This window comes from Schistocerca piceifrons, chromosome 3 (assembly GCF_021461385.2).
Source record: "Schistocerca piceifrons isolate TAMUIC-IGC-003096 chromosome 3, iqSchPice1.1, whole genome shotgun sequence".
Classification (NCBI taxonomy): Eukaryota; Metazoa; Arthropoda; class Insecta; order Orthoptera; family Acrididae; genus Schistocerca; species Schistocerca piceifrons.
The window spans coordinates 876626868-876647005 of record NC_060140.1 but is presented as its reverse complement, the minus strand read 5'-3'; the positions used below and the strand labels follow the sequence as shown (position 1 = coordinate 876647005).

At 42.2% G+C, this 20138-nt stretch overlaps 1 protein-coding gene across 1 annotated transcript in view; it reads left to right on the top strand.

Moving 5' to 3' along the window:
- Nucleotides 1-20138, top strand: part of LOC124787666 (beta-1,3-glucan-binding protein-like) — a 112779-nt gene that overhangs the window by 38815 nt on the left and 53826 nt on the right. The window contains exon 2 of the mRNA XM_047254481.1: nucleotides 17847-18074. Coding sequence (XP_047110437.1) covers nucleotides 17847-18074 — 228 coding nt within the window. The remainder of the gene's footprint in view (nucleotides 1-17846; nucleotides 18075-20138) is intronic.

The window sequence follows — 20138 nt, the reverse complement described above, 5'->3', positions numbered from 1 at the left end:
CTTGTCCAAACAATTTATCATCCACGTTTCACTTCCATTGGCGGCTACACTCCATACAAATACTATCAGAAACGACTTCCTGACACTTAAATCTATACTCGATGTTAACAAATTTCTCTTCTTCAGAAATGCTTTCCTTGCCATTGCCAGTCTACATTTTATATCCTCTCTACTTCGACCATCAGAACTTATTTTGCTTCCCAAATAGCAAAACTCCTTTACTACTTTAAGTGTCTCATTTCCTGATCTAATTCCCTCAGCATCACCCGACTTAATTCGCCTACATTCCATTATCCTCGTTTTGCTTTTGTTGATGTTCATCTTATATCCTCCTTTCAAGACACTGTCCATTCCGTTCAACTGCTCTTCCAAGTCCTTTGCTGCCTCTGACAGAATTAAAATGTCATCGGCGAACCTCAAAGTTTTTATTTCTTCTCCATGGATTTTAATACCTACTCCGAATTTTTCTTTTGTTTCCTTTACTGCTTGCTCAATATACAGATTGAATAACATCGGGGAGAGGCTACAACCCTGTCTCAATCCTTTCCCAACCACTGCTTCCCTTTCGTGCCCCTCAACTCTTATAACTGCCATCTGGTTTCTGTACAAATTGTAAATAGCCTTTCGATCTCTGTATTCTACCCCTGCCACCTTCAGAATTTGAAAGAGAGTATTCCAATCAACATTGTCAAAAGCTTTCTCTAAGTCTACAAATGCTAGAAACGTAGGTTTGCCTTTCCTTAATCTTTCTTATAAGATAAGTCGTAAGGTCAGTATTGCCTCACGTGTTCAAACATTTCTACGGAATCCAAACTGAGCTTCCCTGAGGTCGGCTTTTAACCAGTTTTTCCATTCGTCTATAAAGAAATCACGTTAGTATTTTGCAGCCGTGACTTAATAAACTGATAGTTCGGTAATTTTCACATCTGTCAACACCTGCTTTCTTTGGGATTGGAATTATTGTATTCTTCTTGAAGTCTGAGGGTATGTTGCCTGTCTCATACAGCTTGCTCACCAGATGGTAGTTTTGTCAGGACTGGCTCTCCCAAGGATGTCAGTAGTTTGAATGGAATGTTGTCTACTCCTGGGGCCTTGTTTCGACTTGGGTCTTTCAGTGCTCTGTCAAACTCTTCACGCAGTATCGTATCTCCCATTTCGTCTTCATCCTCTTCCATTTCCATAATATTGTCCTCGAATATATCGCCCTTGTATAGACCCTCCATATACTCCTTTCACATTTCTGCTTTCCCTTCTTTGCTTAGAACTGGGTTTCCATCTCTGTTCTTGATATTCATACAAGTGGCTCTTTTTTCTCCAAAGGTCTCTTTAATTTTCCCGTAAGCAGTATCTATTTTACGCATAGTAAGATAAACCTCTACATCCTTACATTTGTCCTCTAGCCACCCCTGCTTAGCCATTTTGCACTTCCTGTCGATCTCATTTTTGAGACGTTTGTACTCCTTTTTGCCTGCTTCATTTACTGCATTTTTATATTTTCTCCATTCATCAATTAAATTCAATATTTCTTCTATTACCCAAGGATTTCTACTAGCCCTTGTCTTTTTACCTACTTGATCCTCTGCTGCCTTCACTACTTCATCCCTCAAAACTACCCATTCTTCTTCTACTGTATTTCTTTCCCCCATTCCTGTCAATTGTTCCCTTATGCTCTCCCCGAAACTCTCTACCTCGGGTTTAGTCAGTTTGTGCAGGTTCCATCTCCTTAAATCCCCACCTATTTGCAGTTTCTTCAGTTTTAATGTACAGTTCATAACCAACAGATTGTGGTCAGAGTCCACATCTGCCCCTGGAAATGTCTTACAATTTAAAACCTGGTTCCTAAATCTCTGTCTTACCATTATATAATCTATTTGATACCTTTTAGTATCTCCAGGCTTCTTCCATGTATACAACTTTCTTTTATGATTCTTGAACCAAGTGTTAGTTATGATTATGTTGTGCTCTGTGCAAAATTCTACCAGGCGGCTTCCTCTTTCATTTCTTACCACCAATCCATATTCACCTACTATGTTTCCTTCTCTCCCTTTTCCTACTCGAATTCTAGTCACCCATGACTATTAAATTTTCGTCTCCCTTCATTACTTGAATAATTTCTTTTATCGCATCATACATTTCATCAATTTCTTCATCTGCAGAGCTAGTTGGCATATAAACTTGTGCTACTGTAGTAGGCATGGGCTTTGTGTCTATCTTGGCCACAATAATGCGTTCACTATGCTGTTTGTAGTAGCTTACCCGCACTCCTATTTTTTATTCGTTATTAAACCTACTCCTGCATTACCCCTATTTGATTTTGTATTTATAACCCTGTATTCACCTGACCAAAAGTCCTGTTCCTCCTGCCACCGAACTTCACTAATTCCCACTATATCTAACTTTAACCTATCCATTTCCCTTTTCAAATTTTCTAACCTACCTGCCCGATTAAGGGATCTGACATTCCACGCTCCAATCCGTAGAACGCCAGTTTTCTTTCTCCTGATAACGACATCCTCTTGTAGTCCCCGCCCGGAGATCCGAATGGAGGGACTATTTTACCTCCGGAATATTTTACCCAAGAGCATGCCATCATTTAACCATACAGTAAAGCTGCATGCCTCGGGGAAAATTTCGGCTGTAGTTTCCCCTTGCTTTCAGCTGTTCGCGGTACCAGCACAGCAAAGTCGTTTTCAACAGATACCCCTCCGTTGTGGTTGCACCTACAGTATGGCCATCTGTATCGTTGAGGCACGCAAGCCTCCCCATCAACGGCAAGGTTCATGGGGGGGGGGGGGGGGATTTAGTGGCTACCTTCTCAAATATACAGGGTGTTACAAAAAGGTACGGCCAAACTTTCAGGAAACATTCCTCACCCACAAGTAAAGAAAAGATGTTACGTGGACATGTGTCCGGAAACGCTTAATTTCCATGTTAGAGCTCATTTTAGTTTCGTTCTTCCACCTACGCTCAATGGAGCACGTTATCATGATTTCATACAGGATACTCTACCTGTGCTGCTAGAACACGTGCATTTACTAGTACGACACATGTGGTTCATGTACGATGGAGCTCCTGCACATTTCAGTCGAAATGTTCGTGCGCTTCTCGACAACAGATTCGGTGACCGATGGATTGGTAGAGGCGGACCAATTCCATGGCGTCCACGCTCTCCTGACCTCAACCCTCTTGACTTTTTTATGGGGGCATTTGAAAGCTCTTGTCTACGCAATCCCGGTACTAAATTTAGAGACTCTTCGTGCTCGTATTGTGGACGGCTGTGATACAATACGCCATTCTCCAGGGCTGCATCAGCGCATCAGTGTGTCCATGCGACCGAGGGTGGATACCTGTATCCTCGCTAACGGAGGACATTTTGAACATTTCCTGTAACAAAGTGTTTGAAGTCACACTGGTACGTTCTGTTGCTGTGTGTTTCCATTCCATGATTAATGTGATTTGGAGAGAAGTAATAAAATGAGCTCTAACATGGAAAGTAAGCGTTTCCGGACATATGTCCACATAACATATTTTCTTTCTTTGTGTGTGAGGAATGTTTCCTGGAAGTTTGGCCGTACCTTTTTGTAACACCCTGTATTTATTTCCCGTGAGCCCTGCACGGAACCGAGCGTCCGCAAAGTGTCGTCACAAGTTACGTCAAGTCAGTTGCAGGGCATGTATTCACTGGTACGATGCTGGGTATTTACCTACCAGTCTACAAACAAGATTGCTTGGAAAGCCCACTGATAATAAATTGTAGGAGACCCACACGAAGTACTACTAACAGAGGATATGAACGTGTTCAGTTTTCTTGCAATTATTACGATAAAAATGAGTCTGGCATGTGCCTTTCCTGTAAGTGATTCAGCTTTGCATTTCCGCTTTGCGTAGCTTGTAATGAGTACTTCCACACACTTAACAGCTGAGATTTACAGTCCCTTACAATCATGCTCACATACCTGTGTTGGAAAGACGGTTTCATTTCATTTAGACGTCGAAGTCATCAGAGAGCGAGAACAAGATCGGGATGGAGGAGGATCGCTGAAAAACCATCCAGCCGTTCCGCCTAAGAGATTTAGAAAACCAGGTAAAATTTGTTCTGGTTGGCTTGACAGATTTAAACGCCAATTCTTTGGAAAACGGATACAGTGTCCTAACCATTAGAACACCTCGCTCGCTTGTATGCGAATCGTGCTGTGAAATTTTGTCACTCATTAGATACATTTTGGTCACTCATCCTCATACACCTCTACATTTTTTATCATGGAGACGAAAATTTGCTGATGTTCTGGTTCTTGACACATTCGCCACACAGAAATATGCGGGTTGTGATAAAGTAACGGGATTTTTTAATTTCGCGGTCTTTATACATCAGATTTTAAAAACTTTCTTGTTGGTAGACACGTTCTTGATAAGCTCAAACTTTCAGCTGTTTTCAGTTTTTAGTTTATTGGTGGCAGTCGGAAAGGTTATACATATTTAGAGTACTCGGCGAATTTGTTACTTTCGAAAAAGATGGATCAAATAACTTGCGTTAAATTATGCTTTAAAAATGTAATAAAGTGCGGCAACGCATATGAAATCTTGACTGTGGCTTTCGGCGAATCCACTATGAGTAAAGCAACAGCTTGAGTCGAGGGTCGGGAAGACGTTGAAGACGACGACCATCGTGGACGCCATAGCACATAAATTACTGACGATAATGTGGAGGAAGTAAAGAAAATGGTTCTGGAAAATCGCCGAATCACGGTCAGAGGTTGCTAACGATGTCTGGATATCCTTTGGCTTAAGCTAAGAATTTTTTTTTGATGGTTTGGGCATTAAACGTAGCAACACAGTTTGTTCCAAAATTGTTGAAATACGACCGGAAACGGCATCGCGTAGATACAGCTCAGGAATTGTTGGATCAAGTCGATAACGATCGGGAACTTTGAAAGAAGGTTCAAACGGGTGACGAAACGTGGATATCCAGATATGACATCGAAACAGAGGCCCAAACGTCCTAGTGTAAACTGCCTGAAGAGCAAAGACCGAAAAACTTTGGAAAACTTCCTTCACATGTGAAGGTTCTTGTAACTGTTTACTTAGATGACACTGGGGTTGTGTATCATGAGTTGCTTTCTTATGATCAATAAGGAATACTACCTTGAAGTTATGCGCCGTTTGCGTGAAGCAATCCGGAGAAAATAATCAGAATTGTGGCAGACTGCTAGTGGAAATTGCATTAAAATAATGCTCCCGCTCACACCTCAAAACTTGTTCGTGATTTTTTGCCAAAAAAACAAACGTTACGTTGCCTTAGCCACCGTATTCGCCGGGCCTGGCCCCTGCAACTTATTTCTATTCCAGAGGCTGAAGAAAACCACGAAAAGACGTTCTGCCACCACATAAGAAATAAAAACAGAATCGCTGAAGGAGCTGGGCTCCACAGTGTGTGTTCCGGAAGTGCTCCCAAGATTGGAAAAAGCGCTTGCACAAGTGTATTTGCGGGGGATTACTTCGACGGGGATGATTCTGATATTGAAGAATAAACAGTTGCTTTAAGGAAAACAAATTCCCGTTATTTTTTGATCACATCTTGTATGATCTTGCTTACCCTAATCTAACACCTGTAAACGTTGACAGTGTTACATATGTTTACTGACCTTACTCGACGTTGACTGAATCGAAGAGTTCGGCTACGTTTATCACCAGATCTAAGACGTGAAATTAGTGTGTTCCCTAAACTACTAAATTTTCGCGTAAGGCGTGTAATGTGTCACACCAGACCCTATTCTATCATACGTCCCCAGTCAGCATGTGGTTAAGCTGAAATCCTTCGCTGCTACCATAGCATGAGGCGAAAGTGCGTGCGCGGTGTTTTGCCGGAAGCTTTTTGTCTCTATGGCTTCAGAAACAGTAGGTCTGTGAAAACACCGTCATATTTAGCGATCTTTGACGCTTCCTATTATCTAGATTAGATTTCAAAATCTGTAGTAATGGGATTAAGTTAGATAAGATTCTATAACTTGATGAATACGCCGCCAACATTGACGTCCATCTTGCCCTTGCGAATAGTTTCCTATAAGCGACACTTGGTTGTCAAACTGGCCGTTTCATTGTCACCCTAGCTAACAAGGGCATAGGGTACAACCTAAATTTGTCAAACTTGGCACTGGAGCAGTTTTCGTTTTGCAATTTCTTTTTATTACGTCCTGAAATATTTTGACATAAGTGGAATGGTCTCTAGTGCAGAGAATACATTTGTTGCATTGATTATGAACGAAGAGAGGCCTTGGTCTGGTTATTCGAAGTACCATAAAGTTGTGACATAAATCATCTCTGTAAGAACCATAAATTTTCTTATTTTATTGCTTTCACGCTTGTCAGTCGTGCCTAGAATATAGTTTCCGTAACGTCTTCTGCTATTGTACCTGGACGGGAGACTCGACAATTTTTGCAAGAGCTTGGCGTATGTTTGTCCATGTGTTCTTTAGATCTGAGTTTCCACAGTTGTCGGAACTTAAATATAAATTGTAGCATAAATTCCTTTATAATTGAACTGCGTGGTGAAACAAGTACCTGTACATGATCATGTTCTAACAGACTGACTTCAACCTGGGAAACGCTTTAAGCTGTTGTACCTCATGAGGATTGTTGCGGTGCGTATTTGGTAGTTGTGACGGTTCATGAAAACCACATGTCTGATACGTGGCCTCATCTGAGTAGAGGTGGTAATCGAACGATAACACTTTTCGTTTCCTACGATCTCAAAAACACGAGCGCACACTTCCAGAGGGGTGGCATAATCTTTCTGCTCCACGTGATGCATTTCATTACGTGGGTGCGATACGACGTCGTCTTCAGTATAAAACAAGTACCCATGACACTGTATCGCGGAGATGAATACATTGTTTCAATGAAAGTGAATTACTTTCGCTACAGCCTATATAAACAGCCTAAAGCTCTAATCAATGTGATATTAAATTACAGTGAGTCAGATAATGTAGGAAATCTGGGCATGATCTTATTTTCTTGCCTCTCGGCCCAAACTAATTCACGAAGTCAAAACACACACTACTGAGCGATTGCCCAGCTCACGCTCAAAGTACAACCGATTGAACTCGGCGAATGAGGGTTTTGACGCTAACTTAAAGGACACAGCAACAGAAGTCTGAGGTGTGATGGGTGCTGACGGCATGGCTGCTACGGTCTGTGGACGGCGTATCACAAGCTGGCACTTAAAAAGCACTTAATCTCTGACGACAAATGCCGGTTTCAAAACATCGTCCTCTACCCGTGCTTCAAAATTAAACAAAGCTGCTCTACTGAGTCCAGAAGATTGCGTCCAATCCCAAGTCAGAAAAGCCCAGTGCATGGTTCAGTGAACATTCAGTTCAGTAATTTAAATAAATACTAAGGAATTTTCTTCAGCACTTCCGTTGACTCTAGCGAGATACGCGTTGGTGTTCGTTTTCAGCATAAGATGTCCTCCAACCGCATGGGCAGTATTTCTTCACAGATCGTACAAGTTTTCTAAAGACGCTCTTTCGTATACAAGCAACAATATCCCTGGACGCTTTAAATAAGTCAAATTTAGTTCCTTATCAACAAGGAAACTAATGTGATAGTTCCATTTCGTGTCAACACCGGTTCAAGCTTCTAGGCTTACGTAATGCAAGGTTGATTTAAGTTGTAAGGGAACACTTAAAATAGTTGTATCAGACATTCTGGTGTGTGTGCGTACCTCCATAATGTTAAAAGCATGTAGTGGCTGCACACGTCGTTGGTCAAAGCCTAAATCTCTCATAATATATTGAACATTACCTCGCCACTTGCAAAGTTATGTACAGAATGTTTCATTTAAATATTTTCATTGAAGTTAACAAAAGAACACAAAATACATTACAACGAACCAACTGAACACTCCGTGGGTATAGCACAACGTACCATAAGCAGCTCTTGGAAGAAATAACAGAACACAACCATTAGAATGAAGTCACTTCAGGATTCATAGTTTTTAAGGAATTTTGTGGATCCGTTTGAATATAATCTGCACTTGTAAACCTACCTATGCTAATCATTGTTAAACATGCCACTGTACGGAAGAATACATGCGTCAATGCTACAGCTCGCAAAAGGCTTAAATAGGATAAAGGGAAATCCAGAACTGACAGCGACTCGGACAGGGAGATTACATCTCTAAATGAAGTTTACAGATCCTCAGACTGTGAATACTAAGAACCAAGGATGTGTTATCGACCAGTACGTTTTAATGACATCGTACTGGTAGTCTTCAGCACAGGAAAACTGCAATTATGAAAAATAAAAGAAAAATTTTGGGCTTGAAAATTCGAATAAGACTTAATAAACATGTAACCAACATACTTTAGTACAAATCAACAACGGAGTAAATAGTTTTGGACCTAGTGCAGCGGGAAGTACGTCTATTGGAGGAAAAGAAAAGCACAGAGGAATAGATTTAGCAAAGTGTTTCGGTAAATGGAGGATTTTTAAACTAAGTTTCCAATGTTTCCGAAACTGAAAGCTAAAATGAACTGCTACGTAGTAAAAAAAAAAAATTGCTTGACCTTTCATTTTGACATAGACAGGTACTGCATTTAAACTCTTGATTTTTGAATAGATGAATACATTTTAAATTTTTACCTATCTAAGATAAAAATATGTGAAAAAAATTGACTACAGATTTTCTTCGTGGCTGCTGTAAGGAGAGAACGGGTTAGATACAGGATGAGTTAGCGGTCGGAGGTCTCCGTTTGTCCAGCTCTCAGAAAACGCCAGGCAGAGTCGGAGAAAACTGCTACAACTCGCGATTAAGACTCCGTCTCTCTTGGCAGTTTGAGTACAGTCGCCGTAAGATTTTTTGGAAACTTTCAGAATGAGAAGGTCTGAACAATAGTGGCAGTGTGGTATCCTCTGAAAAACTGGTCGCTTAGGGAACGTCTTCAACACACAGGCTGACGGCGAAATATTGCGCTTCGTCCGGACCGTGATGGTGGGAGGCTTGCCCAGCATTGTTAACTTGCGAAGAAATCATTATGCCTGTATTGCTAAACACACTAATAGTTTTATGGAGGTCCGGGGATCCAACATCGAATAGAAGCTCGTAGACGAAATTTACCTTTTTCGTAAGAAATTTTTTTTATTCTTGATAATTGCAGTTACAAGTTGTCCTGCACTTCAAATTACGTATATATGCAAACTTATCAGACTCAAAAAGAAAATCTCCAATAGCCATTCCATCTGCATAAAAACGCTCGTGTGTGTGTGTGTGTGTGTGTGTGTGTGTGTGTGTGTGTGTGTTTTTTTTTTTGTAGTGACGCAGCGCAACTTCTGCCTTGCGTCTGCCCCGGTGGAGACGGATGCCAGAGGTGTGTTGTCAACATGCTGACAGATTACGCCACACGGCTGTCGGCAGCCACATCGCTGCCGCATTACAACGGGAAAGCCCATAACTACAGACCAGGACTCGGGATAATGTCAGCGGACTATTCTTTCACCGTTTACTGTAACAATGTCACGTTTTACACAGAGTACATCAGCCTCCAGAAAAACAAAGATGCTATAACTACAACTACAGCTATGCAGTTCTTCGCGGACTGTGACAAAGGGTACTCCTATTATATTTCTCCACTTCCCTGGTCCGTTTACAAATGGTCATTTCGCGAGGTATACTTAGCGGAAGTAACGTTCCGTAAGTCCACTTTCAATGTGCGTTCTATTAATGTCAACAGCAAATCCTTCTCCGCGGTGCACCATACTGTAAGAACTATGCCCCTTACATGAAGTCATTAAAGATCACCTAACTCACGTTGAGCGAACAGTAGGGCTGAACAAAAATGACTGACAAGGCACAATGCATCTTATAGAGGGTATAGTGTGGACGTAGTGGAATAATTGTCGGGTGATGGTTTTAGTAATTCACATGACGAAAAACTTTGTGGAAACGCGTCGATTTACTGGAGGCTAGTTTATCCCAGGGAAGTACCCAGAAATGACTGCGGCCGGCGGGGGAGCGGCGAAGGGAAGCGACAATAGGCAACTTGGGCCGCTCAAGCTCTGAGAAAGCGGTAACGGGGTGCAGCCTCTAGCTGCCTTAAGTTGAGTGACAGTGAGGGGGTGGTTGACCCCATGCTGGTGTACCGGGAAGCAGACGGAGAACTTGTATGAGTGTTGATAAATGTCCGTCGTCCCGTTTTCGGTGAAACATGCGAGAAAGCCGCACAAAGCTATGGTGGAGAGGTCAACAGAGGTCAAAATATGCATGTTCATGACTATAGCAACTTCACACTGAATTCACGGTCTGCAGAGTCTGAAGTAAATCAGGTGAAGAGCGACAAAATGAAGTACGCTGACCTCCGATGGGAATGTAGGACCAAGGATTTTGAAGTACTCTCCTGGGAGTCAGAATTCTGGAAAAATAACCTTGATGGGTGGCCTGGGGGGAGCTAAATAGCAGAAGTTGAGAGGAAGGGAAATTTTGTGGGAATTTGTTCACTTCCCAGAGCAGGCATTGGTTGGCGCTGGGAAGTGACGCATAATTAAGGCGACTTGCGCTGCAATTGGCGTAAGTGTAGACATAGCTACAAGCGAGTTGTTCCTCTTCGCTAACTGGAAACATTGACTTGCTGGGAAGATATTTTCATCAAATGAGGAGGCGGTAGCTGAAGTATTTTTTAGAGTTTGACAGAATCTGTTTTTTCCAATGGGATAATTCTTACATTTTTACCAGTCTTTTTATGGTAGTTACGGTTTTCAGCTGCCGTGGATAATGCAGTCCGACTACTCAATCTTTCCACCAACAGTTTCCTGTATCAAATACAAGAGTACACCACCACCACCTGCATGATGTGTATGATTACATATACAAGGTGGTCAGAAACGGTTAGTTCGCTTTCCTAAAACCGAACAGAACTACTATGAAACAATTGGACACGGGACGGAAGTAAGGTTCGAACCTGAACCAGAGGTTCAGCAGTCTAGTGCGCGGTCACCTACGCTGTGAGAACTGCCACAAATTGCCTGTCGGGCTGTTTGAAATTGAGCACAAAACTTCCGAATTGATAACTTCAATGCTAATTAACTCGGAAACAATGCAACTTAACAAATATTTCTCACCACGACCTACCATGCAACACTCCTACAAGCTTTTGACACTTTTTGACTACCCTGTGAATCCACACATCATGTGACTGGATGCAGTAGTTCCTAGCACAACGTCATTCAAGCGGAACAAAATAGAGGAGCAAAATTAACTTCTAAAGTACTTATTACGTAATACTTCCGAAGTCAGTTTTCCTTATATCCATACTGTCCTGTTGACGTGTTGAGTCCTATCTGCTAGTGAGTCCTGACTCGTCAGAAACCTCAGCCATACTCAGTACTCTCATATTTTATTCACTAAAGTATAGTGTGGAACTTTCTGGAAGGCTTCCAGGAAATTCAGGAAAACAGCATCAACTCTGGTGCTGTTGTCTGCGACACTGTGGATCTCACCTGGAATCAAAACAAGTTCAGCAAAATCCGTTTGCTGTATAAGCTTTATTGCGAAGACTTAAATTTCTGCCAAAAGGTCACGTTATCCGAGCAGAAAATGTTCCATAATTCTACTATAGATTGAAGTCAGCTATACGTGCTTATAGTAATGTGCATCTGTCGGTGGGCCCATAGTGAGAGTGGAATGATTTGCAGCTACTTGTCACTTCGAACCTTTAGGAAGACGATAGTTTGTTGCTGGAAGAGGAGCAAGTCATTTTGAGTAAACTGTAGAGTCTTACAGCTGTCTTATCACGTCTGTCCTCTGAAATATTTTATTTTCTATTCGTCGATCACTTTTCTCAGTATCTGGTATTTTAGCGTTCGTGCGATGACTGACAGTGGGTGGAATCGAATTTAGATCTTCCGGAGCGAAAGTTCGGAAGACTGAATTTAGTATATGATCTATTATCAGTATGGTCACTGAGCGACTAGATACATTTTGATCCGTTTACTGGCCCAACGTGGGAGCAAGAACAACTTTCCCTCAGAGCTGTCAGTGAAATTGTACTGCCGAATTCACTGAACGCTTCTCGCACTGCTCTCCTTAACGGTTATCATTGTCTTCAGTCATCTGTTGCACAGGCTTAGATTTCAGAGATTTCTGAGGTTCCATTTGCTTCCATAGCAGCGTTCAAGACATCTGTTGAACTGCGGCGAGTGTGGTAGCGAGTACTGTCAAAGCTGAAGGGATAATACGTTCTGTGTTGGTGGGGCGTAGCTGTTGCGGCTATCAGATTGTTCCCGAAACAGCAGCAGCACCACGCGTGCTCCTGTTAGACTTTTTGCTCGTAATCACTCATGTTTCCTCCAACTTCTGCGCGTGCAAAAGTTTGCTCATTCATAGCAAAAGGTGAAAATATCAGAGTTAAGGCCAATTTTGAACGTCCTTCACGTCACAGGAAAGAATATCCCAGCTGGTACCTACCTCAGGAGGTGAAGCCTGCCGCCATTAAACGTACGCCTCAACGGGCTACGATGAACCGTGGCGCCACTAGGGCCAATAAAATAAGATGGTACTTGGACGATGACGTCGTCTCTTGTGACTGCCATCAGGTGAATACAAGGAGCATGTTTGAATGCTGATTTCCGTTCCAATGTTTCTTTGAATATCTATTGGAAGGGAATGAATGTGCCGGTGATGATTCTCAGTATTAGACCGCTCAATTGCGTAAGTTTGTTTCCGGACAGTGTTACAAATGACACACGGCATAAAAACTTGGCACCTTTTCTGTTCGCAACGGGAAGATCTGCGCTTCGAAGAGAACTGTACTTTAAAGACAATCGTCGGAAAGTTATCGCTTCGTTGTCGACAGTCCGTAAAGTTTATGGTCTCTTTGTTTAGTGTGTTGTGGTTCTCTTGGTGAAAGTTTTCCTTGACATTGATGAGACACAATGTAAAATAGCTGTAAACAGTCATTCTCAGTTTTATGATTAACGACCTGTAGTGTTGTTAGTTGTTATGCGATGTGACAATTATTCCTTCTTTCGACTAATAGTGTGTACTCGAAGCCTGGCGAATGGTCCCACATCTGTAGTCCATAGGCAGTATGAACGTGGAATATAGATAGCATGAGACATCGTTACTAGGTATTCATCTGTAATTACTCTCTTCGGGAGTTAAACTATACGTTAAAGTTTCTTGCATACATGCGCAATGTGGCTGTTTCATGAAAGTTTGTGACTTACTAGGAAATCGAGCAATTTCAAGGTTTCCATAGGTTCCAGGAATTTTTTTCTTCTGAGGCTACATATGGTGCAGAATTTATTTTCATTTTATGACACGAGTTGGCCATCCCAAATAGCACATTTGACTCCTGGACTCCCTGTTGGGAATTAAGAGACAAGAAACAAAGAAGCCAACACCGGAGTCTAGTTCCACTTACAACTGGTGTAGTAACTGTCGCCGCCATACTATTCACTAAAATCATCAGAACCACTGCCCTAGCTCATTACTCTTGAACTGTCCACAACTGCCCGAGCTCATTACTCTCGAACTCTCCAACTCTCCAACTGCCCATCAGCAGCTTATAACCACCTAATACGATGTTGGGTCGTAAACAACTCGGAGCAAAAGTTTCGTAAATTGCAAACTTGATAAGTGCAAAATCACTTTGTGCAATTATGACGGTTCCGTTGAGAGAGGGAGAAGGGCGCTCTTAATACTCGTACTTCGCAACCACCAGAAAAACAGAACATCAATTAATTGATGTAAAGACTGCTGTAACGGTGCGAACACCAACCGCGTATAAATATATCCTTCAGAATGTCAACAAAATTGTTACATTGCCTGTCACTGTCTGCTTCACGGAAAGAAAAGGGGCCTTACATCTTTGTCTTGGATATGGCACAGAAGACGTTCTGGTTAGTCAGCACGCTGGACTCGCCATCCTGGAGGACGACGGTTCAAAACCTGAGTCTGGTCGCCCTGATTTAGGCTTAGGCTTACAGTGATTTCCTTAAATCACTTCAGACAAATGCCGGGATGGCTCCGTTAAAAGGGCACGGCCGACTTCCTTCCAGAACCCGATGGGACCGATACCTCGCTGTTTGGTCCCGTCCCCCAAATTAACCAACCAGTCCACCCTTTTGGCCTATCCTTTCCCAATTCTGCACAGACATGCAGCAAATCAGTACCCCACACCCTCGCATTGTGACGGTTAAAGTTTCCCGACATGTAAAGTCGCCTCGTTGCTGAATATCAATGTCCCTGCAAAGTAATCTTCCATAGCTTGCTGCATTTGGATACAAAACTCTAATATTGCATGATCATCGGGAGTCAGGTGCTGTAGAAGTTGCAAACGGTATCGTTTGAAACGCAAAGGCTGACGCAAAGCATTCCACGTTATTTCATGCGGAATGCCCAGTTCACAATTTGCACATGCGGCTAACTTTATAGTTGAACACAAAGGTCTGTCTCATGTGCTCAACGATTTCCCCCGAGACGAGCGGTCCCACTTTAGGCAGAAGGCCAGTATTGATCAAACTGGCGAAACCACTGCAATATACTCTGGCTACTAGGGCAGTTTTCCGTATTTGAGTATGTAAGTACTCTCAACGCTCGTAACCGACAAACACTTCACACATTCTAATACGGAAAATTCCTTTCTTGCATTGCCGCCATCTTGTACCGTCGTCACATGCATGCCATCTAGCGCACACTTGTCACGAGGCAAGATAGTAAACTTAATGAGTGTATTTTCATGTGTCATCCATTTTTGAACGTCATATACTTGCTAACAAACAGTGCTATGAAACCTAAAGAATTATTTAGTCTAACCCTACATATAATTTATTTTTATTTAAACTCTAAGTAAAAAATTATAAGGATGACTTTTTATGGAATGGACACATTCTTCGATAAAAATTATAGCTGTTTTCATGTTGATCAAGAAGGAAAACAAATATTCATAATGTATAAAAGCCCTAAACACAAAGCTCCCTAGCGAAAACCGCGAACCGCACAAAAACGATCGAAAGAGGTATCGAACGCGTAAATGGACTGGCATCGGTAGATTCAATTTAGAAAAGAAATGGCCCAGGACTGTTAAAAGTTCAGGTAGCTTCTTTCATTGTGGTGGCTTGTGACGTTGCTCCCATGGCGTCAAACAAGCCTTACATAATTCTTACAGACCAATTATATTTCTACAATTTCCAATGATTCTGGTGGCCACTTTTCCGTATTGGTACGATTCTGTGGATCATAGTAGTATTCAGAACACCGACTGCTGTTTTTTACGTGCAAATAATGTATTTAATATAGTGACTGAACCATTCTGACATGGGGATAGAAGGGCTAAAAATATACAAAAACCAAAATTGCAACATAAACGTAAAAATCAAAGTTAGTGAGTTATGGTCAGCTCTCGTGATGCTCAAACTTTGATGGGCTTCTTCATAAGTCTGATCTCCTCTACCACTTAATTAGATACACTTTTTCTAATAGAGCCTGTCTACACTGCCTTAAGCATCTTAATGTCTGGTGCCTCCGACTGAATTTCACGTTGAAAATCCCTTTGGACAGCAATGAGTGATTCAGATTCCATACACATCACGCACTGGGCTCTCTAGACATGTCATTTACGGTAATTCTTTAGAACCTGAAAGAAAATAAAAGGAAATGAATCGTTTAGATAAAAATCCGGAAAGATCTTGAGTTGCTTTATGTGATGCTGCAAACAGCAAATGTGTCCATTAGTATTTTTAACTGCATGTAGAAACGAGGGAGGTTACATGTGGGCATCCTGTATAATGAACAAATTTCCCACACTGGTATAACTACTGTGAAAAATTATGTTCTGTTCATCAAAAGTAGTGACTTCACGCTGGTAACAAAAATTTCACTCTTCCACACCAATCAACACAGGTAAAGTAGTATTTGCTAGTAAGTGAGCGATAGTGAGAGAAGTTAGAACATAGTTCAAAAGCAGCGACGTGGTGGTAATAATAAAACAATGAAATGGCTGTGGATTTTCCGAATGTGCAGTTCGGGCATGTGTTCAGCCGTCCCTTTACTTTACAGGTTGATCGCAGCCTTCTGGCACAACATGCCTAACTTTCTTGGTTACCGTCATCGACGCGTTGAGAAATTCAGTTCGGAACTATCATGTACTTGATCACCTAAGTGAAAATGCATTTCTTTTCAAATTGTTGGCATTACCGGGAAATTTAACGTCCTCTTTAAGAATTGCACGGGACAGGCCATGACACTGTTGGAAATTGGGACATCTGGCGATACTATTGAAAATTAACCTGTCAGAGAATTCCTCCTTTTGTAACAGGCTCTTCATCTGAATGACAAAAGTTCCGAATTTTGGCATGTCTTCTTGCAAACGACAGTTGGCACAGATTGCAGGGCAGACATTTTCACAAACAGGCCATAAAATGACCCGAGCTACATTTAACTAATGAATTGTAGCTTCTTTGGACTACTCACTAACGTAGCTCGGATTTCTGCATTATTTTCTCCTCAGCTGAGTAACGCTGTTGCTTGCAACTTGAATGCAATACATATTTTAAGGCTGCTTTTGAAACTATTAGCGTACGTCTCATCTGTAAACAGCCCTGGTACGAGTAAATCCTACTAAAAGATTGTTACTGCAAGTTCCCAATTTTAGAGGAAAGAACAGTAGCAATTTTTTAGGATCAGTTTTGTGAACTGTTTAGATTAGCTTTAAACTTCGCGGCAACATGCTTGCGGCGGTCGCCCACCAATAAAGCAAAAAACTGGCCCTACTCTTCTCAGAGGTGTGTGTTGCTTTGGGAATGCCTATGGGTTAGCCTACTACGTGCCAAATGAATGTGACGGAAATCACGTAAGACATTGTCGGAACTGCACTGACAGTATACGTCATAGTTCAGACTTGACAGGGCACCAATAGCACAATATAGCTTCACGAACGAACATGAGATCACCTTCGAATATCTCCTCCACTTCGTCTTACTTGGATTCTGTAACAAAGAAGCGTTAGAAATTAGATTATGCACTAGTGGACTTGACTCGTAGTGGCTATAATCTTACTTGGTCTAGATTCCTGGCACAGAAACAGCGCCCACTATGAAGCAAAATTTAAAAAGGGAAGCAGTGATGCTGTGAGCAGTCTCCGTTCTCCTTCCACCTCGTAATCTTGGTTCATGTTAAGGGGAACCTGCAGTCTTCAGTGCTTTTCTCGCAAAGTACCAATGTTGTCCATGGCAAGTCACTCCAACAATTCTAAGCCTCACACTATTGGTATGAGGTAACTAATCTCAATAGTCCGCTCGCAACAATTAACGAGACAAAAAACCTTTGGGAGCTAAAGTTACAAATGAAGCATGACGCAGCTTTAACACACAAATCTGATACATCGGCTTTGCTTTCTACATCTGCATATACTCAGGCCACCTTACATTGTGGGGTAGAGGTTGCTCAATCATCCAAAAATATATATTCGACGTCCAGTTGTAATTTTGCCTAGCTATAGTTTCACACACTGAATAATTTCATCCACCTTGACTCTCAAAGATCTGTAGATAACCTAAAGACATATCAATCCTACGTTCGCCTGCTTAGCTGAGTGATAAAGTGTTTGCGTACCATGCAGCGGGCCCGAGTTAGATTCCCGGCCACTCGTGGATTGAGTGTTGCGTTATCACCACCACTGTCACGCAAGTCGGCCGATGTGGCGTCACCTGAAATAACTCACAACCTGACAGCTGAACTTTCCCGAAAGGGGCCTCTCGGCTAGTAATGCCACATGATCATTTCATTTCATCTCAATTCCACGCTAAGACTAAAAGACTACATCTAAGGTATTTTGTTGCTTTGCTCGCAGATGACCTGGGGGTGGAGCTGTTTGCAGTTCACGCCAATGTGAACAAAGCGATCTCGCTTCTGGAGGCGGGGCAGATCTCAGTGGACATCACCAGGCCCAAGAATGGCCGCTGGGTCTATGAGGACCGGCGCGTGCGCCTCAAGCCTGGTGACGTCATCAACTACTGGGTGTACGTGCAAGCTGATGGGAGGGGCTACCGCTTAGATGACCAGACCTTCACTGTCTCAGGTAAAAGTACTCAGAGATCTAGGTCAGCTCGACCTGGAGCTTATGACCGAGCCATCACGATTTTACCTAAATTAAATTTGTGTTTTTAAATGAATAATTGCGTTCAATCGCTTAAAGATTGACACAGGTGTGTGTGTGTGTGTGTGTGTGTGTGTGTGTGTGTGTGTTTTGTCGTTAGTTTTTTTAAGTAGTGTGTAAGCCTAAGGACCGATGGCCTTGGCAGTTAGTTCCCATAGGAACTCGCCGCCGCCGCCACCACCACCACCACCACCACATTATCTGTTGCTGCGCGCGACATCAGAAGTTGGAGCTGTCATCTGAAGGCCTGGCGCGTGGCTTTGGCTGTAGCACAGACAGTATCACCAACCTTCACAAAAGTTATCACTGAACACTAAAGATTCGCCCTGTCGCTCACTGTAGTATTTGCATTATATTTAATTCAGCAATTAACGATATTTTTATAACTTTTCTTTATAAACTGAACCGTGCGCATACTAAAGGGATTGCTGTTAAACAATTAAGGCGACAGACTAGTGATTTCGAAGTAACTGACGAATTCAGGGGCTCGATTGTAAAATTCACTCTGTTAAAAGAACAATGCCTTAATCATAGCACTGCCTACCTTCAGTATCATTTCGATACTGAGAATACATCTGTCCGTTGAACAGTGTAAGCTGCTGGTGCAAGGAAGCAGGAGATTCTTACCTTATTAAACCCTCTGAAAGAAATGTGTATCTTCTTACGGTAACAAATCTCTGAAGCAAGCTCATTACATTTTATTTCTGAAATTTACTGTGAATTCAAGATCAGACTTGTACTCACAGGTCTAAAACAGAGGCAAGCCAAACTAATACCAATTCCATGGTCTGACAGCAGTCTTTAAACTCTTTTACACAATTGCTGAAATTTAACTGGATTCTGAACTTCCAGTTAGTAAAATTTACTGAACAAGTGTCCTGCCTTGTCGTGGTTTGAGTAGAAGTAAGCGTGGCTGTGGTTGCATAGTTGAAGCAGTGATGGACGATTCACGTCTCTGATAAAAAATTATTACACTTCCCAGAACCATTGTTCCAGTGCCAGCTATGGCTCACGTAACTTCAGTCTGTCGTAAGTCCTGCCGGCCGGGGTGGCCGTGCGGTTATAGGCCCTACAGTCTGGAACCGCGTGGCCGCTACGGTCGCAGGTTCGAATCCTGCCTTGGGCATGGATGTGTGTGATGTCCTTAGGTTAGATAGGTTTTAGTTGTTCTAAGTTCTAGGGGACTGATGACCACAGTAGTTAAGTCCCATAGTACTCAGCCATTTGGACCATTTGTTGTAAGTTCGGAAATTCTTACATCCATGACTTAATTGCAGAAGACTTAATGGGTATGTAAAAGAAAGGCCACACCAGTTTGATGAAAATTCCATAAACTTTCAGCACCACAATAATTTTACCTCTGAGACTATCTACAACATGTTGCCATCCATCCCAATATATTGGTACTGTAGCCGCTATCGGCCTTCATGTCCCAACATACCAACAAGAACCAGTTCTGTCTCGATTTTGCAAAATACTGTTACGAGCTTGGGTCAAGTACTGAAGTGGTGCCATCTGTTAGCACAAAATGTAATAGTAGTAGGTTTTATTTGTGTCAAAAAGTTTGCCGACAAGGCCGTCTTAAAGGTCGTGCTGCATGTTGTGTACCCTGTATTGACAGTGCTGGCACCTTCTAGATCCAGTGCCATCATTCATGAAAATACCAGACTTCTCCAGTAGCACGGGGCTGGCCCGATCAGATGTATCCAGATTTCAGTTGGTAAGAGCTGATGATAGTTTGTGTGGTGCAGACCTCACTACGGCATGGGCACAAGTTATCGAAAAGGCACTGTGCAAGCTGGGGGCGGCTCCATAAAGGTGTGGGCTGGACTGGATCCTCTGGTTAAACTGAATCAATTATTGACTGGAAATGGGTCTGTTTGGCTACTTGGATACTATCTGCAGCCATTCATGGACTTAATGTTCCCAAACAAGGATGGAATTTTTACGAATGTTAATGCACCATATCAGAACATTCTGGATGAT